Source organism: Cervus elaphus, chromosome 1 (genome assembly GCF_910594005.1).
Source record: "Cervus elaphus chromosome 1, mCerEla1.1, whole genome shotgun sequence".
NCBI lineage: Eukaryota > Metazoa > Chordata > Mammalia > Artiodactyla > Cervidae > Cervus > Cervus elaphus.
Window position 1 is genome coordinate 70,312,716 of NC_057815.1, and position 25,968 is coordinate 70,338,683.

The 25,968-nt window shown below is 52.7% G+C and overlaps 1 protein-coding gene across 8 annotated transcripts in view; it reads left to right on the forward strand.

Moving 5' to 3' along the window:
- Positions 1-25,968, forward strand: part of MYO7A (myosin VIIA) — a 104,327-nt gene that overhangs the window by 18,356 nt on the left and 60,003 nt on the right. For 5 of the 8 annotated variants that reach the window (XM_043908155.1, XM_043908175.1, XM_043908137.1 and 2 more), the window contains 13 exons: positions 2,228-2,380; positions 10,669-10,686; positions 12,015-12,199; positions 12,846-12,967; positions 13,065-13,207; positions 13,467-13,580; positions 14,952-15,105; positions 15,826-15,902; positions 16,380-16,499; positions 17,217-17,359; positions 18,342-18,552; positions 18,942-19,077; positions 23,017-23,123. In XM_043908155.1, the coding sequence (XP_043764090.1) occupies positions 2,228-2,380; positions 10,669-10,686; positions 12,015-12,199; positions 12,846-12,967; positions 13,065-13,207; positions 13,467-13,580; positions 14,952-15,105; positions 15,826-15,902; positions 16,380-16,499; positions 17,217-17,359; positions 18,342-18,552; positions 18,942-19,077; positions 23,017-23,123 (1,683 nt within the window). The remainder of the gene's footprint in view (positions 1-2,227; positions 2,381-10,668; positions 10,687-12,014; positions 12,200-12,845; positions 12,968-13,064; positions 13,208-13,466; positions 13,581-14,951; positions 15,106-15,825; positions 15,903-16,379; positions 16,500-17,216; positions 17,360-18,341; positions 18,553-18,941; positions 19,078-23,016; positions 23,124-25,968) is intronic. The other 3 variants (XM_043908165.1, XM_043908145.1, XM_043908185.1) reach the window with 2 other exon arrangements.

Below are 25,968 nucleotides of genomic sequence, written 5' to 3' on the forward strand. Positions count from 1 at the left end.
TGGTTCCCTGGAGCACAACAAAGCTCTCCTTAGAGAAGTTTCTCTATGAAGATGTGCTGAATGAATGAGAGGCTTTGGTTCCCATCTTCACTGAAGTCCTAATACTCTGCTTTTGTCCAAGCTGTTCTCATTGCCGGACATACCCCTTCTTCCCCTCCTTTGCAGAGCACATGGTCCTTGTCTCTCTGAATTCATTGCCGGGTCAGCTCTTTCCCAGATGTATCCCCAGGCCCTCTCTGTCTCTCACTGGTTTGCCTTCAGGGCCTGGCCTCAGTTTCTGCCCTGGTTACACTTTGGTCTGTGTCGTAGCTGTCTGTGGACATTGACCTGAGGGGTGCTGACCTCAGCTGGGTGACTCTCCATGCAGGAAAGGAGTGGGGAGAGGCTCAGCTCTGCCATTTAACTGAGCAGAGCACTTTACCTCTCCAATGTACCGCCTCACTGTAAAACAGGGCCAGTAATTCCATATTAACATTAACATTGTTTTAACATTAACATTAACATTGCATTAACATAAGATGCAATGTTAAGAGGAACAAATGAGAATATACATCTCTTTTGCAACAAAAACTAGAAGGCATTAGAGTAATAATACTCAGGACTGGTTGATCAGTTACCAGGTACTAGGGCTTTTTAGACCTGGCAGGAGTGAAACAAAAGTTGACCATTATCATATCTATTAACCCTCCCAACATCCCTAAGAAAAGGGGATTGTTATTCTCATCCCCATTTCGTAGATGAGGTCGTAGAGGTTCTGGGAAGCAAACTGACAAGCACAGGGCTACCGGTCTTGCGGAGGCTGAGCTACCTCTTAACTCTGGGCTGAAGTGTCCTGCAGAGGAATTATGGAAACAGAGGCTGGGGTCGAGTGGGGAAGGCACACAGCCTGCCTGGCATCCTGTCCCCTCTGACCCATGCTAGGGCCTAGGACCAAATAGGGAAAGGGAATTTTCCAACTGGATCGACTTTTATCAAGAAATGGGGTGGAAGAGAGGAATGTTCCACCCGGGATTGGAAAGTCTAGGAGGGTTCTCTGATCTCACCATCCAGCCCATTCACGTCAGGGCTGTGTGAGGGCCTGACCTGGAATGCAATGCCCCTGGCCCAGGAAGTGCCTTGCAATGCCAGGGAAACTGGAGTCACTGGCAATGGCTAGCCTGTCCCTGAGCTCTCTGAGGGCCTTGGTCTTCTGATCCTGTTTTCTCATGTGTAATAAGGAAGCAGGAATAGGGGACTTGTGGGGTCTCTCCATGACTAGGACTTGGCTTTTAATTCAGACTTGGTTCCTAGTAGTCAGAAGTCAGCCATCTGTTCATCAGGGATTCTCTGCCCCGACTTTGTGCCTGGTCCCTGTCTGAAGCACTGTGAACCAGGCTATGGCAAACATGGAACCTAACCGCCCAGCCTTGGGGAAAATTGAGGGCTCAGGGCCAGAACCGTGTTCACACAATGTAACCACTGCCTTTCAGTGGGAGACCCGGGGTGTGTGGGGGCTGAGAGGAGGCCCTGACCCAGCCGTGGGAACCCTGATTCCTGCCTGGTCTTCAGGCTCCTATGGTTCTAGCATTTGGGAATAGAGAGAGGGACCCAAAGGTCTTTGGAGGTTTGTCTCAGGTTATAGCCATACCACAGAGCACAGGAGCGATTCCCATTTCTCTGAGAGGTGAGGAATGTAAGTAGAGGGTGCTGGAGACCTCCGAGGGGAGGGGAGGATTCCAGCGGTCAGAGGAAACCAGGGCTTTGCAAGCTCTATGAACAAGCCAAGGCTATTGCCCAGATGTGCAACCATCTGCCACCCCGTGGCAGCAGGCAGATAGTGCAATAGTATTGCACCATCTGAGTAACTTTTTGTACGACAGTTTCCTGGAGTTTGGATTTGAAGTCAAGTCTAACTCCAATTATTACACTTTTCACTCCATCCTATAAACTGACTGGAGAGACGAATCCCTTTTATGACAGCTACAAGGTAGGGCCAAAGTCCCTGCCATGCCCACATGTAAGGTCTGCAAAGAGAATTCCCTAAGAGGAGGAAGAGACTCCATGGAGGGTAAGGGTGGGCGGTATCACTTTTACTCGTGGGAGTCAACCTGTTAGAACCGACAGTGTTTGGCGCAGAAGAGGACGAGGCCCTTATGGGGTCGCAGATATCCGGGGTTCCCTTCCCTGGCAGAGTGTAGCCTGTGTCTCAGGAGGACAAGCTGATGTTAGCCACTGTGCATCTCCGCAGGAACACTGGATCTCCCCGCAGAACGCCACGCACATCAAGCCCATGCACCCCACGTCGGTCCACGGCGTGGAGGACATGATCCGCTTGGGGGACCTCAATGAAGCCGGCATCCTGCGCAACCTGCTCATTAGATACCGAGACCATCTCATCTACGTGAGTCTTGCGCAGCCGCCAGCCGCCCCGCCTACCTCCGGTCCCTCCACATGTAGCCCCGCCCCGCCCCGCCCCGCCTCTGCAGCCGGCCTGCTGGGATCAGGGACTCAGCCCTTGGCCACAGCCGCTCTGTCTGTGGCTTAGCCTCACTTTTGGTCTGGATGGCAATCCCCTCCAGTATTGTCACCTGGGGAATCCCATGGACAGACGAGCCTGGCGGGCTACAGTCCGTGGGGTCACAAAGAATCCGACAAGACTGATCGACTGACTCTTTCTTGTGTGGTTTGTGATTGCGGAACAGAAAGTTTTTCCCCCAGGTTCCTGTGCCTCTGTGGGGAGGCTGCTGAAACTGCTGGGAGACCAGACCAGTTAGGGGAGGGCAACAGGCTCAGTGCTTTGCCCAGGGATGGGGGATCTGCGGCTTTCCCTGGGTTTGCGGTGGGGTCAGGACCTGCCATGGGTCTTTCAAGGTCGAGAGGAGGATGGGTTGGAAGTCTGTATCCTCAGGAAGGGGATGAAGGATGGAACATGCTCTTGGATCTCCCAAAACCTTGAAACTAGAACCCGTCATACACACACGCCACACTTCCTCACCTTGAAATTCATGAGGACAAATAAAGAGCATCTCACTCAGCTAGGACTGAGTTGATTCCAAGAGGTGACCTCAGAGACCATCAGGACAAGATGGTCCCATTGAGACCACTAGTCTAAAGATCCTCACACTTTTTAGTCTCAGGAACCCCTTATGCTATTAAATTTTATTGAGGGCCTCAAAGAGCTTTTGTTTATGTATGTTGTATCTATTGATATTTACCATATTACAAATTATAACCAGGACATTAAAAATTATTAATTCATTAAAAAATAACCACAAAAATCCATTACAGAATAACATAGCATATTTTTAAGAAAATAAATTTGCCAGTATAAAAAAATTAATGAGAAGAGTGGCACTGTTTTACTGTTTTTAAAATTCAAATATCTTTAGTATCTGACTTAATATTATGGTGGGCCAAAAAGTTTGTTTGCTTCTGTAACATCTTACATATAATCCAAGTGAATTTTTTGGCCAACTCAATAGAAGACAACCTGATTCTCTGCCACACATCCTTACTGATGTGATATTGCTTTGGCTGAAGTGTATGAAGAAAATCTGGCCTCACAGATATGCTGGTGGAAAAGACAAGGCTTTATGGACTTCCTGAAAGGATCCTGGGGATCCTCAGGGATCTCAGCCTTCTCTGAGAATGGCTGATCTAGCCCCATAGTCCCATTTTACAGAGAGGGAAACTGAGGCTTCACAAGGTTGAGTTGTAGAGCTGTGTGCTGGGGTCACTGCATGTCCCTGGCCTGAGCAGCTCAGGGGCAAAGGAAGCCGTGGATGTACAACAAAGAAAGCGCTGGTGGGAACCCCCTGAGGCAGGTCCCCAGGCCAGTCATGCTCAGGAGAGGTGATAAGTGCCTGGGAGAAGTGCAGAGCTGGTCACACAGGGTCTGTGAAAGGGAGGCCTCACTCCCAGTTCCCTTCCTGAATGCCAGGAGAGATGGCATTCAGGAAGGGACATTGCATGATCAGAAGGCCTGAGGCAGGACCACGCCAGGCGAGTGAGTTGTCAGGACCGTGAATAGGAGCCAGGGCCGGGAGAGTCTGAGGGAGCCTGAGGAAGCACAACAAGGAGCTCTCAGGGCCCCCAAAAGCCCTGGCATTGTGACATCTCAGCTGCTGGGGAGGCCCTCTGCCAGCCTCCCCACTCTGGGTCCTTCTGCAGCCTTGGGCTCTCAAGCTGTGCTCTGGCCCTGGACATGTGTTGATTGTGTAGGCAGAGACAGCAGCTTTCTCAGGAGACCCTTAGTACTGACAAATCCCCTTTTACTCCTTCCCTCATCCAGAGGGCAAGACATGATGATACCTCCAGATATGAGCAGCATCACCCAGACAGTGGGGTGGGGCTAGACTTGAGCCCAGGCCAGAGAAACCCCATGTGACCACTGGTGTCAACACCCCAGTTCTTGGCAGTTCCCTGCCCGCTCCTCTCCTTGGATAGCAGGTGGACACAGGAGGGCCTGAGACTCTCTGTGACCACTCACTCAGGCCGGGGTAGAGTCTGATACTTGGGTCTGGAGATGAGTGGGAGCCTGCCCACCTGTTTTCCCAGGGAGGCTACTGCAGAGCTCATGTCCTGACGCAGTCTCTTGTTGGGGAGAATTTCACAGGAAGGAGCTGAATGGGGGTTGTCTCCACCAGGGACCCCGCAGACCATGTCTAAGAATAACTCTGAGGCATGAAGTTGGTTATTTTGCACACAGTTTAGTGATTTTGCCCACAAACTGGTTTCTCATATGTGAGGGAGTTGGTTGGTAGACTGATTCAAAGAACAAAGGCAAAAACAGGATCCAAAAGGGAGAAGAGAGGAAAAAACTTTAGACAGCCTGGCATAAGTAAATCTTATTATTATTATTATTTTTTGGATGCACCATACAGCATGTGAGATATTAATTCCCCCACTGGGGGTCGAACCTGTACTCCCTGCATTGGAAGAGCAGAGTTTTAACCACTGGACTGCCCAAAAGTTCAGGGAAGTCCCAGATCAGTGAATCTGGTTTGTTAAATTTTCAGAGTAGACTAATTAGCTGGCTTCCCTGGTGGCTCAGATGGTAAAGAATATGCCTGCAATGCAGGAGACTCCAGGTTGGATCCCTGGGTCAGGAAGATCCCCTGGAGAAGGGAATGGCAACCCACTCCAGTGTTCTTGCATGGAGAATTCCGTGGACAGAGGAACCTGGTGGGCTACAGTTCATGGGGTCACAGAGAGTTGGACATGACTAAGTGACTAATATTCTTCTGTGTGTGATTAGGGGGCAGTCAGAAAAGAAATCAGCCTGGCCATTATGGCCTTACCTAGGTTGACTATGGGATCAAATAAAAGAATTCCAGAGATTTATGGATTCTCCAGAAAACCCTGAGGTCTGCGCCATTTGCCTCATTAGAAGTTTTGCTAGTAACCATTCTGACTGATTTTAGGGTGAGGGACAGGAAGTGGGGGTGGGGAGTGCATGGGGATGGAGCCCGGATGAGGTGTCTAAGCTCTCTTTCCCATTCAGAGACTCATGGTCAGAAATCCAGCCACAGCACCTGGAAGGTCCCCAGCTTGCGTAGTCTGTGGACCTAAGATTCGGGGTGTCTGTTGGTGCAGGGTCCTGCGCTCCAGAGCTCAAGGAGGTTTCCTTGACTTGCTGACTCTGTGCTTCTGTGACTGAGTGAATGAAGTAGGATTAGACCAGGGCTTTGAAGAAGCAGCTGGGTTATTGTCCCACTCAGAAACCGTACCTGTCCCTAACCATGGCAACCCTGATCACTTCATGGCTTAGGTTACACTGGGTACAGCCCTACGCACCTGGGATTTCCTCAGATTACCACGGCCACTCATAGCCTTGGGCCTGGAGGAGGCTCTGTCCCTGACTGTCTGCCCAGGACTTGCCTCTCCAGCTGGTCTGCCCCCAGGAGTCTGAGGGATAGCACCCCAGGGCCGTAAGTTAGCCCCAGGCACCCTAAGTGGGGCAGAGCCCTCGGAGGACCCCTAGTAACCTCTCAACTGAAGGCAAAAATTTTGAGCAAACACCACTGAGACAAACATTCAAGTCTAAGGTCCTTGCACAATATCCTGAGAATGTGGACTGGAATCCCTTTGACCAAGATGCAGTGAGAATGGTTAGTATTTGTTAATTTCAAGTATAAGATAATTTACAGAGTAACTTACAGTAGTATTGTGAGCTCAGACTATGGTAGCATTGATTCCACCAAGTATCAGTAACTTCTGAAGAAGGGGTTATATGCTTGTTCATGATTCTGCATTTGATCACTATGTCAAATACTCAGAATATATCAAATATACCAAAAGTCACAGTGTGCTTCTGTTGAGTCAGACAAGTACTTAGTATTGGGTTAATAAACTTTTTTGTGAGATTGAGATGTTGGTTGCTTATAGTATTGATACTATATGATGAGTGATGTTTAGAGCAGTTTTCTCTTAATCTCTACTGTATATATCTGAGTAATATGGCAGAAATGAATCTTTTTGTTTTAGTGTAATTTTAGCGCCCAGGTGGTACTAGTGATAAAGAACCGGCCTGCCAATGCAGGAGACCTAAGAGATGTGGGTTTGATATCTGGGTTGGGAAGATCCACTGGAGGAGGAAATGACAACCCACTCCAGTGTTCTGGCCTGGAAAATCGCATGGACAGGAGAGCTTGGCAGACTACAGTCTACAGGCTTGCAAAGAGTCAGACATGACTGAAGCAACTTAGCACACAGATAGGGCAGCATTTTTAATCTCTAGACGAATACTGCCATGAATAACATTTATTGAGTCTTCAACTTCTGCTAGGCACTGTTATAAGTATTTTACATGAATTAACTGATTTAATCCTCAAAGTACCCCTTACATGAGCTACCCTGGTAGCTCAATGGTAAAGAACCCACCTGCCAATGCAGGAGATATGACTTTGATTCCTGGGTTGGAAAGATCCCCTGGAGAAGGAAATGGCAACCCACTCCAGTATTTTGCATGGGAAATCGCATGGACAGAGGAACCTGTGGGCTACAGTCCATGGGGTCGCAATGAGTCAGGCATGACTTAGTGACAAAACAGCAAACAGCAGCCTCTCATCGGGTGGTCCCAGAGGCCAGGGGTCATTGCTGGGTCTTTCTGGGAACAGGTGGCAGGGCTGATGCTGAGCAGGGACTGGAGCTCTGGTCTGGGAGCTGGGAGGCCTGGGTCCAGGTTTTGACAGGTGGCCTTTGAGGAATCCGTACCCATTTCTGGTCTCTGTCACCCCTTTGGTACAATGGGGTGGGTAGCTCTGTGACATTGGTATCGTATGTGTCTCCATGGCCTGCTAAGCAGAAGGCCTGAGGGATAGCAGGCCCAGGGGTTTCCCAGAGGAGGAGGTGGATTCCTATCATATCTTCTGGGGTGTGTCTCTGACCTAAGAGAGGCTCCTTGATCTCCACCTGGAACTTGGGGCCCCCTAGGGACCTGTGTGCTATGTCCTTGACTCAGGAATAGTCCTTATCTCTTCCCTACCCCAGCCCACGGCCCCACAGGGTGGGCTTTATCACTGGAGACTCGACAAAATGCCAGTGTTGGGGAGTGGACATTAACCCTCTGTTTACCATGAAGCCTTTGGAAAGACAGGGCCAGAGGGGCTCAGAGAGCAGTGCCCAGAGCCTAAGGCGGAGGACAGGTCTGAAGTGCAGAGAGAGGCTTGAGTCTCCTTGTCAGCAGTGGCCAAGCCCCTCACTTCTTCTGCCTCCCCTGCCACCAGCCCCACAGTCTTGCAGGTGAATCCCTGGGATTTGGGGGAGTCCAGGTGGGGAGGTGAGAGCTGGGGCTCTGGTGCCAGGGTCCTTCCGTTATCCCAATCCCCACTTATCTGCTGTGTGACCTTGGCAAGTCCCACCCCTTCTTGGAGGCTCAGTTCTCCCATCTGAGAAGGAGCGTCATAACTACACATCACAGGGGCCTTCCGACAATACAGAGAGCAATGGCCTGGCAGGGGCCAAGTCCTGCGCCTGGCAGGGGGTGTGTCCTTGTTCCTCTGCTGGTGTGCATCCTCTCTCTGAAGGAAGAGGCTTTTTCATTGTTTAGTTTGAAATGGGTGCAGGTGCTACAGATTGGAGTGTTCCTTCTGCCACGGACACAACCACTGCTACTAACTTCTTATCTATCCTTCAAGAGAAAGATTTTATATATATATATGATATCTGTGATATTAAATTATACATATAATTAAAATTTTTTTCCTACACATGTGATAGCATTGCTCCACACACTGTTGTGTGCTTTTCCACTAGCCACAGCCACGGGCCATCCTTCCTATCAGCATAGGCAGGGCTGCCATAGTATTGCTGACAGGTGTGTCCTCTTATGGGCTTTCCTGGTGGCTCAGATGGTAAAGACTCTGCCTGAAATGCAGGAGATCCCCTGGAGAAGGGCATGGCAACCCACTCCAGCATTCTTGCCTGGAGAATTCCGTGGGCAGAGGAGCCTGGCGGGCTGTCTATGGGGTTGCAAAGAGTCAGACATGACTGAGCAGCTAACGCTTGACCTCTTAGCTCCCTTCTTTGCTGTTTCCTGTGGACAGCAGTGAATTTCTTCTCCACCCATTAATTTAGTCACTCTTCCATTCACTCACCAAACATGTGCTGAGCATGTCCTATGCACTGTGGATAGTACTGACCTCAGGTAGAGAGGAGAGCAAGGCTGGGGCCAGAGGCCTTGAGCCAGAATTATGGAGGAGTCAGATGGTCAAGTGAAAGGAACCAGGCAGACTGTGATGGGTCACATGGGAGGGTGCCGACTTCCTGTGGAGGGAGCGGTCATCTCTTGGATGCAAAGGAATGATCGGGCATGAGTTGGGTGAGGGGGCAGGGGATAGATTATGGTGCTTTTAACTGAGCGTTTAATGTGGAGAGAGCCTCTGTCTGTGGGCTGTGGCTGGCAGGGGCCAGGGCTCAGGGGTCTTGCGGGCAGGGAAAGGATATGGACTCTGTCCTGAGGCCATGGGGAACCTCCTAAAGGGTTATAGCAGGGGGATGACACGGTCAGATTTTCAAAGAGCTGACCCAGATTCCCAGTGGTGGACAGATTGTAGGGGGCATGGTGAAGGCTGGGAGTCCGGAGGGGAGGTGCCTGGCCAGGAACATGGCCATGTCTGTGGAGAGAAGTGGGTTGTTAGGAAGGAGGGGAGACTCCCCCAGCATCCCGCCCTGGTGAAGGATGGTGGTGCAGGACAGTGGTGGCACTGTTGGCCGAGCTGGGAGGCAGAGGAGGAGCAGGGTTGGAGTGGAGAGTGGGCTGTGGTCTGGGCAGGCTGGTGGACATCAAGTGGGGATGTCTAGGGGGCAGAGGGCTGAGGGGCCTAGTGCTCAGGAGGGCCCTCTGGGCTGTGGGCAGAGGAGAGAGGGCCATGGAAGGGTGATGAGGAGAAAGGATCCAGGCCCAGCCCTGGGAAGGCTCCTCGTGGTGTCTCAGCGCACCCGCGCCCTCTCTGGCACTGCTCCTGTCTGTGCTCGGTCACTGACCTGTCCTCAGGGCCACCTCGGTCTGGCTCTGACTCTGCTGTTGACTGGTTCATTGGGTTTGAAATAGTGCGTCTGCCTCCAGCCTCTGTAACTGCTATTTATCCTCCCCAGCTGTCAGGGTGACCTTTTCCTAGCAATCTTCCCAAACGTCCTGCCCTTTCACGCCTCTGTGCTTGATTCCCGCTGAGAGCCCTCTGCCCGCCCTGCACCCTCTCCATCTCGTGTGCCTGGTATGAGTTCCCCTTGGCCCCAGGCTCTCCCTCCTGGGCACCCAGGTGTGGCTGTCAGCCTTCCCTTGTGCCTCAGGGAAGGGTTCTTGAATACCAGCACACAGTCAGCCTCAGACCACATGGCAATCAAGGGCCAAGTGGTTGAGAGCCGTGCCTGCCGTTAAGGAAATACTCAGAAGAAAGGAAGGTGCTTGTGGACAGCCAGCCCGGCACCAGGCACTTGGCAAAGGTTGTGCCCTTTGGTCTTTACAGCAGCCTTGGGAGGTGGGTGTTAACCATACCCCTTTTACAGATGAACAGACAGACTTAGAGAAGTAGTTGATTTGCCACAGGGCTGTTTCTTTCTTTTCTTTTTTTAAGTTAGATTTTTTAAATATAAATTTATTTATTTTAATTGGAGGCTAATTACTTTACAATATTGTAGTGGTTTTGCCATACATTGACATGAATCCGCCACGGGTGTACATGTGTTCCCCATCCTGAACCTCCCTCCCCATCCCATCCCTCTGGGTCATCCCAGTGCACCAGCCCCGAGCATCCTGTCTCATGCATCGAAACTGGACTGGCAATTCGTTTCATATATGATAATATACACGTTTCAGTGCCATTCTCGAAAATCATCCCACCCTCACCGTCTCCCACAGAGTCCAAAAGACTGTTCTATACATCTGTGTCTCTTTTACTGTCTTGCATATAGGGTTATTGTTACCATCTTTCTAAATTCACAGGGATGTTTCTTGTGGCTGTCTCTCCCACCTGGGGACCATAATCTAGCTGATTCCCACTGCTTGGCAAGGCTGAGCTGTGGGGGACAGTGGCCGAGGCCCCCTGGGGCTAGAGGTTGACAGGTCCTGCTCTGGGGAGTCAGCCCAATGGACTCACCTGGGCTGTGTTGGGTGTTGCTGCTGGAGAAGATCCTTATCACCCCATTCCCACTGATGAGTTCTTTTTTTTCCCTACTTTCCAACCTCAGACCAACTGTGGAGGGCGGGTGAGTAGCACAGAGCAGGCTCCCGCTCTCCGTATGTGCTTGGCCTGGCAGCTCCCCTCCAGCCTCCTTCCCCATCCCACCCCATCCGTGCTGCTCGGGCTCTGGCACATGGTCAGGCGGTCAGCCTGGTGAAGCTCAGCTGCTTCTGGCCTGGGCTACTCAGAGGAAGAGCCAGGATGGGGAGAGGAGGGTCCTCTGGGGCTCAGAAGGGCGGTGTCTGGTAGGACGGAAGCCTGGGTCTGGGGCGCTCAGGCCAGGGCTGCCTTGCATGGCACAGCTGGCCCTGGGGTGGGCACTGGCCTGGCATGTGGTGCTGGCAGCAGCGCTTTCCCTGCATGGCCACCTAGGGGCTGAGGCTGCCAGGGTGTGGCTGTGGCTCTGGTGTGATGCCCGCGGCCCCGGGTGGGAGGGGATGGATGGGGCTGATCCCTCCCCTGCAAACTCACAACTTTCTTCAGCCCATCTGGGCTCAGATGTCAATAGATCCATCACCAGTGATCTGCTGGGCATGACCTTTTACAGTTGGAGTGGGAAGTGGAGGGGGGCGGAGAAGGAGAAGTAACCCCCGAGGGCCTCACTGTGACCTGGAGGCAGGAGGACCAGGTCTTGTTGTCCCCTGTGTGGCAGGATCTGGGTCCACAGCAGGAAATTTTGCACCCAGGTCACTAACCAAGGAGCTCGAGGAGGGGAAACCCCCCCGGAAGGCTCTGTGAGGTCTGTCTGGCCCCTGTGCCCACACCACCCAGGATGGCTGGGGGTGCTCTGTTCCCCAGAGTGCAGGGGCAGTGCTGCAGAGACGGGGACCCACCCAGCCCCTTTAGCTCTTGATGGCTTCATTCCACTCCCTTCTCACCTACCCATCTCCTCCACTCTGGAAAGGTCCAGTTTGTGAATTTCACTCCCATAGTTTGAGGTGCAGGGTTTGGAGGCAAAGGTGGGAGTCAGCCTTTGAGGATTACCTGCTATGAATTTTAAAGTCCACCATCTTCTTTAATCTTCATAGACAGTTATACTATACCCATTTTACAGATAAAGATAAGGAAATTGAGGCTTCGAGACCCTCCTTCCCTCCCCCACCCCCCACTTCCTCCTTTCATCAAATGTTTCTAAACACCTACTCTGAGCCGGCCCAAAGCTAACCTGAAGCCCGCTGCCTGCACACCGCCCCCCCCCCCCCGCCCCCCCCAGCTCATAGGGAGGTGGGATTCCAACACCAAAGCCAGTGCTCTGCCTTCCAGAGGGATGGAGTAGGGCAGAGCCTGAGAGCTTTCCAGAATCAGAGCCCCCACATAGGAAGGGATGAGCTCTCTGTTCCTTGTTGCCCACAGACCTACACAGGCTCCATCCTGGTGGCTGTGAACCCCTACCAGCTGCTCTCTATCTACTCGCCAGAACACATCCGCCAGTATACCAACAAGAAGATTGGGGAGATGCCCCCCCACATCTTTGCCATTGCTGACAATTGCTACTTCAATATGAAGCGCAACAGCCGTGACCAGTGCTGCATCATCAGGTGGGCACCCAGCACCAGCTTGGAGCTCCAGGCTTAGCCCCTGGAACTCCTGCTCTATGCTCCTGCTAATGCCTCATAATATAGAGAATCACCTCCCCTTTCCCAGGCCTTATATCTCTATTGTCACCAGAGCTCATGTTACCTTTCGATGCCAACCTTACTGCTGGCTCCTGTTAAGTTATGGTCAGTTGTAACCTCTGGCTCCCATTCTCTCTTGGGCAGAGGATAAAAGGACAAAGCATTGACAGAGCATCTAGTTAATGCCATGCTGTGTGGCAGTATGGATGCAGGGGGAGGAAAGTTAACCGAGCTCCTTTTACCTTCCCCAGGTTTGAAAAGTCCTTGAAAGTGAAGTGTTTGTCACTTAGTCATGTCTGACTCTTTCCGACTCCATGGACTGTAGCCCACCAGGCTCCTCTGTCCGTGGAATTCTCCAGGCAAGAATACTGGAGTGGGTTGCCATGCCCTCTTCTCAACCCAGGGATTGAACCCGGGTCTCCCGCAATGCAGGCATATTCTTTACCATCTGAACCACCAGGGAAGCCCCCAAAAGTCCTTAGTTTCAGCCCATTTTACAGATGGGGAGCTGATTGGAGTGGGGCAGCAGCTGTAACAGGTCCCGCCTCTGCTTGTGTCTCCTCTGCAGTGGGGAGTCTGGGGCGGGGAAGACAGAGAGCACGAAGCTGATCCTGCAGTTCCTGGCGGCCATCAGTGGGCAGCACTCGTGGATTGAGCAGCAGGTGCTGGAAGCCACTCCCATCTTGGAAGGTAGGACTGGGGCACTCAGGGAGGAGCTGGGTGGCTGTGGGGTGGGGGTGGGGGGTTGACCTTGACCATGACCCGTGACCCTCTCCTACGCTTGCAGCATTTGGGAATGCTAAGACCATCCGCAACGACAACTCAAGCCGCTTTGGGAAGTACATTGACATCCACTTCAACAAGCGGGGCGCCATCGAGGGCGCCAGGATCGAGCAGTACCTGCTGGAGAAGTCACGAGTCTGTCGCCAGGTGGGCCCGAGCCCCTGCACAGGAGCCCCTGAGTCGGGGTGGGGAATGGGGGGTGCACCTTGCATGGCCTTGCTCGTCCCTGTGTTCCTGCTTGCTTGCCTCAGGGCCTGGGATCCCATCAGGAAACCTACCCATGGGGACTTTTTCATGAAAGGCACTTGTTAAAACAGTGAACTGTTTATAGTCTGCTTAATTGTCTGCTGCCCGAGGGCCCTGTCCTGCCCTCCCATCCCCCAACACCTTGAGCCCACGTTTTCAGGCTCCGGATGAAAGGAATTACCACGTGTTCTATTGCATGCTGGAGGGCATGAATGAGGAGCAGAAGAAGAAGCTGGGCCTGGGCCAGGCCACGGACTATAACTACTTGGCCATGGTGAGGCCCAGGTGGGCACCCAGGGAGGGGGACGCCTCTCCCAGCCCCTCCCCAGCTCCAGGCCTGGTGGGTGGGAACTTTTTTGTGGGCCTTCTTTCATCCTCTGACGGGCACCAGCCTACCATAAAGCATGTTCCCCATGTGGGCACACACTTGCTCCCCCACCCATCTAGATGAATTCCCGCCACAGACACTAGTAATAACGCTTCAGTTGTGTCTGACTTGTTGTGACCCCACGGATGGTAGCCTGCCAGGCTCCTTTGTCCATTGATTCTCCAGGCAAGAATACGGAAGTGGGTTGGCATGCCCTCCTCTAGGAGATCTTCCTGGCCCAGGGATAGAACCCACATCTCTTACACCTCTTATAAAGCGGGTCCTTTATCACTAGCGCCACCTGGGAAGTCCACCACAGACACACACATTCCTAAATGTGTAGGTGTCCCAGACCCAGGGACACAGAGACACGCACGTGCCCACGTGTATACACACTGGGCCCTGCATGCACACATGTGCTGTGGTACTTTAGTCTTTGAGGTCGTGGAGACTGTGATGCCTGCCACGCCCCCCCCCCCCCCACCCAAAGCCTGTGAGCACAGTCTTCAGCCTCGGGTGCTAGCTGGCTGCAGGGCCCTGGTGCCACCCTCTTGCTGGAGTCTTGCCACCAAGGATAAGTGGGCCTGAGGCCGTTGCTGCCCCTCAGTGCCAGTGAGGGGCCATGCACACAGCAGGCTGGCTTGGGGGGGCACTGGCTTCCTTTGCCCTGGGAGGAGCCCATGCCTGGTTATCTAGACCCAAGCTTGGCCAGCCACACGGACACAAATATGGGCTATAGCACATGAGGGATATGGGACAACAAAGGTGTGTGTGTGTGTTGTAGGTGTGACAGGCCTTCCTGGACACTTCCTTTAGCTGGCTGGCACACTTGGACACACACACACACACACGTCTCATAGGCACACACAGTGGGGCAGACCCCTTGACACCCTGCCTGTCTACAGTTACCACCCCACCTTCCACCCCAGGCTGCACCTGGTGAGGGGTTTAGGTCCCTGAGAGTGTGTGTTCACAGGGGGCGAGGGGCATGGTAAGACCTCGGTGCTGTGTCTGCAGGGCAGGGTGGCAGCAGCAGGCCCAGCATCAGTGACCTGGCTTCTCTCACTCTTGGGAAGAAGGGGCATCTAGGCTCCCCTGATGTGGGAATGTGTTCTTGAGAAGCCCAGCCAGGAGCTTTCTAGATTTTCTAGAAGAGTCCTAGGTGAGGTCAGTGCCCAGAAACCCAGGCTGGCCCAGCCCAGGCACTGCCTCTCTGAGGGTAACCTATGGTCTCTGTGACACCCTCCTGCTCCCCGCTTTCCAACTTCCTCCCACCAGGGTAACTGCATAACCTGTGAGGGCCGCGAGGACAGCCAGGAATATGCCAACATCCGCTCGGCCATGAAGGTGCTCATGTTCACTGACACAGAGAACTGGGAGATCTCGAAGCTTCTAGCTGCCATCCTGCACCTGGGCAACCTGCAGTATGAGGGTGAGGAACCCAGCAGCCGTGTCTAGTGAAGAGGGAAGGCTAGTGAAGGAGACGTGCTCACTCGTCTAGCACTCCCGGGGCACTGATAGTGTGCTGGGCTGGGAGGTGGTGCCAGGCTGTGGCAGGTACCAGGTCCTCTCTGCTCTCGCTCTGGCGTCCAGCGTGGCTCCTGGGCCTAGTGAGAGCCCTAGGAAAGTTTGCTCAGTGAATGAATGAATGATCCCAGATCTAAGGAGCTCACAGTCTGATGAGTCTTGAAAGACAGAGACATGGAGAACAAGTGCGCTGAGCAGCAACAAGAACTTGTGCAAAGGTCCTGGGGCCTGACAGAGTAGGGCATATTTGGGGAAGGGCAGATGGTGTCAGGCACAGAGCAAGGCAGGTTCACCAGGCCTGTGTCAGGAGTCCCTGATTACTCTGGGAGTCTGGAGTGGGGGTCACGGGAGGTGGGGGGGGCGTGATTGCCAGGGTCTGCTTACTTGGATGTCAGGCAGGGGGCCAGATGCTGGGCATTCCTACTTCCTGCCCTCATGGTCCCCATGGCTCATGGAGACAACATTCGTCAGACAGCTATTAGCCCAGAAAAGCATTTAATCATGGTGGTGGTGCCCTCCGTGGACAGGGCAGCTCCCCTGAGAGTGGGCAGAGCCACCCCGTCGCCCTAGGCTGTCCCCGGCCCCAACCTCCCTTGCCTGACACTGTGCCTGATGCCGCTGACAGACCGCACGTTTGAAAACCTGGATGCCTGCGAGGTTCTCTTCTCACCGTCCCTGGCAACAGCCGCGTCCTTGCTGGAGGTCAGTGAGAGCCTGCTGTCCCCGTCTGCTGCTCTTTCTCTCAGAGGGACAGTTTTGACTTCTGGCTCAGAGAGCCAGGGCCCTCTGCTTGGAGAATCCTGGGAGCTCAACACGGAGAACCAACCCGTTGTGTGCAGGATCTGTGCTGGGCATGGGATCCCAGGGCGGGAGCAGAGCCCTAGTCCTCTAGGCTGCCCCTGGAGAGGGTGGGGGTCTGGGGACCCTGAGCGGGTCAGTCAGTCTTTTAGTAAATATATACTAGCCTCTGCCTTGAGTTGGAAAACTGGGATGAATAAAGTCAGAGTCTGAGCCAGTGGAGCCAGTGCTGGAGGGACAGGTGACCTCCTGGGGGTGGGAAGGGGCTGTGGAGGACAGAGGCGTTTGGGTGATTTTGATGACTGGGGAGGATTGGGCTGTGGCCAAGGGGGGGGCAGGCTGGCGGGGGGCTGAGTGAGCACCTGGATGTCGCCCCACCAGGTGAACCCCCCAAACCTGATGAACTGCCTGACCAGCCGCACCCTCATCACTCGCGGGGAGATGGTGTCCACTCCGCTCAGCAGGGAGCAGGCGCTGGACGTGCGAGACGCCTTCGTCAAGGTGGAGTGGCTGCCTGCTCTCCTCGCCCCACGAGAGGCTGGGTTGTTGATGGGCAGGAGCCGAGGAGCCCAGAGTGGAGGGATGTTAGCCTTGACCCTGCTCTGCCCTTGGATCTGGCAGCCACTGGCTCTCTGGGGCCTGGACAGGAGTCTGCCTTCCCCCTGAGCCCAAGGGGCTGGGACTTGTGTTCTTCAAGGGCTTGAACAGCTCTGGTGACCTGAGGCCTTCCACCCCTGGCCTGCTTCGCGCTGAATCACATTTGCTGGTCATTCAGTCTGCTGTGCTATTCCCAGCCCTGTGGATACCCTCTCTGGTCTCTCCTTCTAGAGAAGACCCCAAGGAGGGAATGAGCCAGGTGGGGAGGCCCCCCAGTCCTGCCATTTTGTCATCCATTGAGCCCTTGCCCTGTGCCAGACCCTGTCCTGGCCTCTGGGACTTGGGAGACAGAGATGGTTGAAGGGGTGGGGGCCCAAACTTCCAGGGGAGGGGAGGGGAGTTTTCTTGGTGGAGCTGATATCTCCATAGAGCTTTGAAAATCAAGCAGACATTATTCAGGCAGGAGAGGGTGCTCCAGGCAGAGGGAACAGCTGGAATAAAGACGTGAGGGTTTCCTGCAGCAGGAAGGGGCTGGAGTGAGGCCTCCGAGGCCCAGAGAAGGTCTCCGTCCGGCCGGTCTCCCTGGGAAGCTGTGACTTATGCAGCTGCCTCTCCCTTCAGGGCATCTACGGGAGGCTCTTTGTGTGGATCGTGGACAAGATCAACGCAGCCATTTATAAGCCCCCTTCCCAGGAAGTGAAGAACTCTCGCCGGTCCATCGGTCTCCTGGACATTTTTGGGTTCGAGAACTTTGCGGTGAACAGGTACCATGTGGGGCTGTGTCTTGTGGGAATTTTCTTCTAAAGTGTGGACTTACAGATCACATCTCTCCCTTTAAACTGCATTTAGCTGGTCCCAAGCACACTCTTCCAGGTTGTTGAAAAATGTGACTACAGACATCCTGGGGGCCCTTCCCCTTCCTCCCCATCCCCTCCAGTCCCTGGGCCAGCTGAGGCCAGTGTGGTGGTGGGGTGAAGGCTCTTAGCCCATTGTGACACTCTTGTCCCCACTCCCCATTGGCCCATTTCCAAGCTGCAAGATGCCTCGAAGCAAGTGAGGCTGAGACTGAGCAATGTTTGAAATGGGGTCTTGGCCTTGCTTGATGTCTCACCCCTCTTGGGGGTCATGTGAGGGGCAGATGGATGGAGCAGGCCCAGGAGAATGCTGGGGCTAGAGGCAGCTGGCCTGCCTCACTTTTTAGCTATGTGACCCCTGGTGAATCACTTCAATTCCAATAATGTTCAGATGTCTCAAAGCCCTCCCCCTACCCAAACACCCACCCTGAACACACAAAGTGTCAGTCACCTGGGAGAATGCTGAGTTGGTGGCTCAGAGATGTCACCCTCAAAGCCCTGCTTGCCAGATCTTGTGAGCCCCTTTCCCATATCTGCTGATGCTTTGAGTCTTTGAGGCCCACCGCCCCAGTGCCTTGGCTCTTCTTCTCCTGGGTGCTCTGCCAGGGGTGTGGTGCCCATCGGCCAGACCTCTCCCAGGGCCTGGTCATCCATCCTTAACTCTCCTCTGACTCACTCAGTGACCCTGGGTGGGTGCTGTGCCCTCGCTGGGAGTCCATGCCCTCTTCTGTCATGGAGGAGGTTGGACTTAACAATACTTTTCCACCTTAGAGACTGAAAATCCCAGGGGCACACTGACCACCAAGCTGGGGTCACCCCTAAGTGGCAGAGCAGGGCCTGAACACCCCTCCCGCTACCCTGCGGCCCCCCTGTCCCCTGCCCCTGCCTGCAGCTTTGAGCAGCTCTGCATCAACTTTGCCAATGAGCACCTGCAGCAGTTCTTCGTGCGGCACGTGTTCAAGCTGGAGCAGGAGGAGTATGACCTGGAGAGCATCGACTGGATGCACATCGAGTTCACAGACAACCAGGACGCCCTGGACATGATTGCCAACAAACCCATGAACATCATCTCCCTCATCGATGAGGAGAGCAAGTTCCCCAAGGTGGGCCTGGGGCAGGGCAAGGCAGACGAGACTCCTTCACCCCATACGATGACGATCCAAGTATGCCACTGGCGCAGGATGGGTGATCCGGGCACAGAATATGTCTTGGAGTTGGGGAGGGGCTACTTGCATGATTTTAATCTTGGGAAATAGATTTTCTATACTGGGATGTACTTTCAAGGTTTTGTAATTCCAATTCACCCACTTAACAGATGGGGAAATGGAGGCCCAGAGAGCTCCTGTGTTGGGATATAAATAAATGGAGGGAGGCTCTTGGGAAAGATAGAATGGGGGTGAAATGACAGAGGGCAGGAGAGGCAATAGGGTCTGGTGGAGAGTGGGGTGGGGAGGAGAGGGAGAGCTTGATGGGTGCTCCCCGGTTCCCACAGGGCACGGACACCACCATGTTGCATAAGCTCAACTCCCAGCACAAGCTCAACTCGAACTACATTCCCCCCAAGAACAATCACGAGACCCAGTTTGGGATCAACCACTTTGCAGGCATCGTTTACTATGAGAGTCAAGGTATAGGAGCGCCCCCTGCGGCTGGCTGTCTCTCTTTGCCTGTGTTCCCTCCCTTCCTTCCCCTTCTCCAGCCCAGGATAGACACACCAGAGTGCTGAAATACAAAGAGGGAAGGGATGTTAGAAAACACTGGGTTCAGTGCTTTTTTTTAAATTTTTTTTTTAGAGTTTACAAAATTTTGGTAAAATATATGTGATATAAAATTAACCATTTTAACAATTTTTAGGTTTATAATTCAGTAGCATTAACCACATTCACGATACTGTGCAACTGTCACCACTCTCCAGAGCCTATCCATCACCCCAAATAGGAGCTCTGTATGCACAAAACAGTAACTGCATCCTCCCCTCACCCCCTCGTCCCTGATAAACTCTACTCTGCTTTCTGTCTCTATGTATCTAACTATTCAAGTACCTCATATAAGTGAAACATACAGTATTCGTCCTTTTGTGTCTGGCTTATTTCACTTAGCCTAATACCCTCAAGGTTCATCCATGTTGTAGCACGTGTCAGAATTTTGTCCTTTTTATGACAATAATATTTTATTACATATACATATATGTACACACACACAGCACAGTTTATTTATCCATTTATCTGTTGATGGACATCTGGGTTTTTTCCACCTTTTGGCTGCTGTGGATAATGCTGCTGTGAACATGGGCGTTGTTGTTCAGTCGCTAAGGTGTGTCCAGCTCTTTGCGACCCGATGGACTGCAGCATGCCAGGCTTCACCTTCCTCCACTATCTCCCAGAGTTTGCTCAGATTCATGTCCATTGAGTCAGTGATGCCATCCAACCATCTCTTCCTTTGCTGCCTTCTTCTCCTTTTAGCTTCAGTCTTCCCCTGCATCAGAGTCTTTTCCAATGAATCGACTCTTCGCATCAGTTGGTCAAAGTATTGGCGATTCAGCTTCAACATCAGTCCTTCCAGTGAATATTGAGGGTTGATGTTCTTTAGGATTGACTGGCTTGATATCCTTGTAATCCAAGTGAACATGGGGGTACAAGTATCTTCTTTAGTCCCTGGTTTCAGTTCTTTGTATGGGCTCAACACTCTTTTGCACATAAGGGGAAACTGAGGCTCAGAAGGACCAGTTAGTTTGTAGATCCCACAGCCTATTGGATGCAAAGCCAGACCTAGGACCAGCACAGTTAGCCACCAAAAGTCTTTGAGCAACAAGACCGAGTTTGGTCTTTGAAGGACTTGCATCTTCTTTTCTCCTGGGAGATATAATTGGGCTCATTTTAAAGCTAAAAGTGAGGAAGAAGATCAGAACATAGTTAAGTTTTTCCCTTTGGAATTCTCACACCGTCTGTCAAAAGCCCGCAGACTGCCCTTGCCAACTCCATCCCTCCTACCTGGTGCAAAGAGCTGACCTTGAGTGGGCATCAGCTGTGGGATGTGTCTGCCCTACTGCCCTCAGCCCTGAAGGGTCCCTCCCACAGCCGAAGTCAGTGAAATTGTCAACAAGCAAAGAGCCACCGGTTTCATACTTCCTTGTGGAATTGGTCCAGAAGGCAGAGAGTGAATCATGCAGCAGTTATGGGATCAGAGGGCCGTCAGCCTTCCTTAAAATATCACGTGTGAGATTTGAGCCTCCTGTTAGAAAGAAGGAAGCCAATGTTAATTTTGAAGGACTGTTGGGTAAACAAATGGGTCTGTTGTTTAGAGTAAGAGAGGGTGTTTTCAGTTCAGTTCAACTAACATTCATTGACCAGGGTTCATATTTCATACTGTTGCCGAGGATATGAAAATGAAAATTGAGTGAACTCTATTCACTTATAAAATTATAGAATACTATTAGATCTAGAGGGAACAGAAGACTCATCTACTTTTATGGATTTGAAAACTGAGGCCCCAAGAGGGAAATGACTTACCTAAGGTCACTAATCAGTTCTGAGCTGCTTTTAACAATTCTGTTGGCATTTTCTGTTCACAGAGCACTGTTTTAATTTTTTAGCATTTTATTTATAACATAAATGGTTTAGGTGATCCGAAAAGAAGCAAGAGCTCATGGGTACATCATGCTCATTCAAAAGATACAGAACGTAAAGCCCAGAAGGGGACTCTCTAGGGTCCCATAGTGAGTCTGTCATAGAGCTTTAATTTGTTGTTGTTCAGTCACCAAGTCATGTCCAACTCTTTGCGACCCCATGGACTGCAGCACACCAGTCTCCCCTGTCCTCTACTGTCTCCTGGAATTTGCTCAGATTCATGTCCATTGAGTCAGTGATGCTATCTAACCATCTCATCCTCTGCCACCACCTTCTCCTGCCCTCAATCTTTCCCAGTATCGAGGTCTTTTCCAATGAGTCTGTTCTTTGCATCAGGTGGCCAAAGTATTGGACCTTTCAATGAATATTCAGGGTTGATTTTCCCTAGGATTGACTGGTTTGATCTCCTTGCAGTCCAGAGAACTCTCAAGAGTCTTCTCCAGCACCGCATTTCAAAAGCATCAATTCTTCGGTGCTCAGCCTTCTTTATGTTTTAATTAGGGTCCTCCAATTCCATCCTAGCTTCAGAGCCCCCCTTCCAGTACTGAGTGTCTCCTGCAGCTCGCCCTTCCCCAGATGTCAGGTGGGCAGCCTCTCACTGGGTCTCTGTCCATTAGCCAGGGCAGTCTGAGTCCTGGGGGGAAGGATGCTGCTTCTCTGCAAGGTTCCTCCTCCTCAGGCACCCATCTTCTGCCCCACCCTATCAAGGGCCCCCATTAACCAGCTCCTTAATCCTCAGGCCAGGGAATGGGAGCCCTCTTTGAAGTCTGTGTGGTGCAGGGAGCCTCCCTGGGCTGGTGCCTGGGCTCAGGTCTTAACTTCTGCCCGCAGCTTGCTGTGTGGTGTTGGACAGTTTGCTTAGCTTCTCTGAACATCGATTTCTTTCCTTGTCCGGGTTGGGGAAGATGATCTCCACCTGTCCGACATATACAGGGGAAGTTGTGAGCGTTACAGCTGTGAGGGCAATATCCAAAATCAAGGTACTTTTACACTCATTCCTTTACTATTAGCTGGTGCCAAACAAACTTGCATTCTCTCCTAGCGGGCCCACTTAAGGAGGGTTTTTGACACCTTTGTTACCAACCTGGGTCCTTGGACTCTTTAATCCATAGAAATTGATAAGAAGCCAGGCAAGAAGTTCAGGCAAGGCTTTACTGAGGCTTGTGCTGCAGCATGAGAGAGTGAGGGAGCTCGAACAAGAAACAGGTGTGCCTGCTGGCTCCCTGGGCGGGGGCGGGCTGGTTCCTTAAATGAGGTGAGGGTGGGGGCGGACTGGTGAGGTGGGTTGGGCTGGAAGGTGGCTGGCGTGGCCTGCGCACACTCTTGGTGCTGGATGCAGGGCTCCTAGGCAGCCTGCTGCTTTTCCTCCCTGCAGCTCAGAAATGGTAGTTGGTTTGTAGCCTTTTTGAGTCTTACTGCCCATAACTGCCCAAGCTATACATGCACTGCAGTTATTTTTAGTCTCATAGCTCCTTTGTTTCTATTGCTCAGGGAGAGGTTTGTCCAGGTGCAAGCTCTCCAGGAAAGGATCACACGCCCCAGCCTAGGGTACAACGCCCCAGCCTATCTCACGTTTGTTCAAAAGACTAAAGCTGGCGTTTCGGGCATTGGGGTGGTTTGGTGGGAAAGATAACCCCGCTCCCTCCCGGGGACCGAGACCTCCTGCCCTTCTCTTTGTCCAGGCTTGGAAGAGGGGGCGGCGTGTGGCCGGGAGATTGAGTTCCAGCTCTGGCTCTGCCCCTTGCTTTCTCTGTGACCTTGGGCAAGCCATTGTCCTCTCTTGGCCCCAGAGGCCCCCACTATAAAGTGGACATGGTTGAACTAGGGGGATTTTGAGGGTCTTTTCGTGGACGAGGCGTGGTGGCTTTGGGAAGGGGGTGAGTCTGGTTGGGGGGAGGCAGCTGGAGTTGTAATGTGTGACTGCTCTGTGGTGCTGCTCAGGCTTCCTGGAGAAGAACCGGGACACGCTGCATGGAGACATCATCCAACTGGTGCACTCCTCCAGGAACAAGTTCATCAAGCAGATCTTCCAGGCCGACGTTGCCATGGTAATGTGGGGGTGCTTTCATTGGGCAGGCAGGGCCCCCAAAAGCCAGGCCTGTGTCTAGGCATCCCCTTGTCTAGGCTTCACCTGAGCTCCTCTGGCCACACAGTGGGGGCAGGGCTTTGCTGTGGCTCCAGGAGGGGCTGGTGGGCCTCCAAGATCCTCCTCTCTAGTCCTCTTATACTAATTAGCGGGTGCGGGTGGGGTGTAAAGGCCAGAGAAGGATCACATGAGATGTTGCAGAGCAGAGCCTGATCAGGATGCAGTTTTGGGGTCCCCTCCTGACCCTCTAGCCACTAATGGAGTGTGGGTGAAGGGGGGACATCCAGCGTTGAGGATGTGGATGGGTGTGGGAGCGTTGAGAGAAACGGGCACAAAAGTCTATTTGCACCAGCCCTGGACCCCACACGGGGGATGGAGAATTTCCCACCCTTGGTGTTTTCTTTGTCCCTGGAATGGTAGTCTGGTGGACTACCTGCTGGATTGTATGCCTTTTTGTTCTGTATTTTCCTTCTGTCCCATGGCCTCCTGGAGAGCGCCGGAGGGACTCACAGGAGGGCAGAGCTATGGCCCCCTCTGTGCCTGTCCAGCTGCCTTTGTTGCCCACCCCCACCTCGAAGCCCCACTGCCCTCAGGGTCATCCTCTCTCCCTGGTGGATTTTGCCCTCTGTTTTCTGACCCACCACGTTCTCCTTGCCCCCCACCCCATCTCGCCGCCGCTGTGCACTCTGGTTCCTGTTGTAGTTTCTCTGTGGTTATTCATCGGGCACTCTCCGCCACTCAGCAGCTTCTGCGAAGGTAAAAGACCCCAGCTGGGGATGGAGGATGGCGCAAGAGGCCTCAGTGGCCCTTGGGACTGGGCTGTGTCCTTGGCCCCCGTGGCACTGAGGCTTGGGGAAAGGGCCATTTTTGTTGTTGTTGTTTGGTTTTCATTTATTTTTGTGGAGTGTGTGTTTTCGTGGAGTGGTTTGTGGAGTGGTTTGATCTTTGTTTATTGAGTTGTGTGGACTGCAGGCATCTCAGTTTCTTAAAGGAGGAAACTGAGTCCTAGAGAAAGAGATGAGACTTGCCCAGTGTACCAGGGCCCGGACTGGGACCCAAAACCTTGTCTACCAAGTTCTCTGCTCCCTTGAGTCTCTGGAGGTATCAAGGCTTGCTCCTCCCATCAGGCCCTGTGAAGGGTTTCTATGTCCGAGACTCAGTCAGAGCCTCTGATTAACCTTGTGAAGCAGGAGGGGCAGGTGGTGGTTTCTGCATTTTGCAGACGGGGACTGAAGCTCAGAGGTGGTGTGTGGTTCACTCCAAGTCCCAGCATCTGAGGGAGCCAGGACGCCACCCGACCCTGGTCCTCCTTAGGTCCTGAACAGCATTCTCAATGTGTCCTGACAACCAGCTCCAGGTGGTGCATAACTCCCAAGGTGCTTTGGGCTCCAGAGATGCAGGGTGACCTTAGCAGCAGCATAGCTCTGACCTCTTCTCTACCTTCGATTTCCTCTCTGCTTAGGTCTGACATCCTCTCACGTTCAGTCCTAATGCTGAATCCCGCTTCCTTCCTGTCTGGCATCCCCCTGCTGTCTCATGCCTGGCAGAGTCCTGACACAATTCACAAAACCACAGCTGTGGAGCAGGGCCCCTGGCACATCATGTCTGGACAGAGGCTCTCTGCCATGGGTTGGCTCCAGGCCAACACTGCGGCCCAGCTGGCTGATGGGAGGCACAGAGGGCCACTGCCAGTGAGGGTGCAGGTGCCTGAAGCTCCAGTACCGGTAGTCCCCACCCCGAAGCCCACACTCTGCAGGTCACAGAGTTAGTGAGACAGGAATGACTGTGGGTTCTCTCCCCAGTCTTTCCTCTTGTAGACCCAGCTGCACTGCCAAGCCCACGCATTCCTGGGCAGTCTTCAAAGGCCACTGAACCCACTTGTCCTCCTACCTCTCTTTCCAAGCCCCTGGAGGCTGTGGGGGCCTCCCTGTGAAGTTCCTGTTCTGAGTCTTCTTCTCCTGGACGCTGGGAACCTACTTGCAGAGGAACTGTGGAGAGGTTCCAGCATGAGACTGGGGCGGGGTGGGGGTTGGCAGCGTCCAGAAATGCCCACCCCCAAGGGAGTTTTTGGAGCACAGGATTAGAACATGGCAGGGACCAATTTGATAGCAATCACTTTTGCTCTTCTGGGCCGGCCTGTGAACTACACACACATATTTCTCATCTCATTTCATTCCCTGTAGCTCCCTCATGAGTAATTACTATTGTCCCCACTTTACGGAGAGGCCAAGGTACTTGTTTGAAGTCACACAGCTGGTGACACACAGGGATTTGATCCAGGTTTGGTGGCTCAGATGGTAAAGAATCCGCTTGCCAACGTGGGAGATGTGGGTTTGATCCCTGGGTCAGGAAGATCCCCTGGAGGAGGAAATGGCAACTCACTCCAGTATTCTTGCCTGGGAAATCCCATGGTCAGAGGATCCTGGCAGGCTACTGTCTATGGGATTGCAAAGAGTCGGACACGACTGAGCGACTGACACTTTACTTTTCTATCTTGTGGAGATGCCGGGACTTGGCCAAGGTCATGGACAAATGAAGGCTAAAGTGAGGCTTTCGAGTCCCTGCTCCTTTTCACTGTACTGTGCTGTCTGTGAGAGTGTTGTCTTAAGAAAATGCTTTGTTTCTGTTGGAAAAATGATAGCTCTGTTAGAAGAACAAGATTGGCTTGGTGAAGTGTGGATGCTGAGTCAAATTTTATTGGATGACAGTATACTGGTTGCCGTGCTCTCCTTAGGGCCCACATCCTTTCAGTGATAAGACCCATGTCCTGTGCAGGTCCCCAGTGCCTGAATTCTGCCTTTTGACTC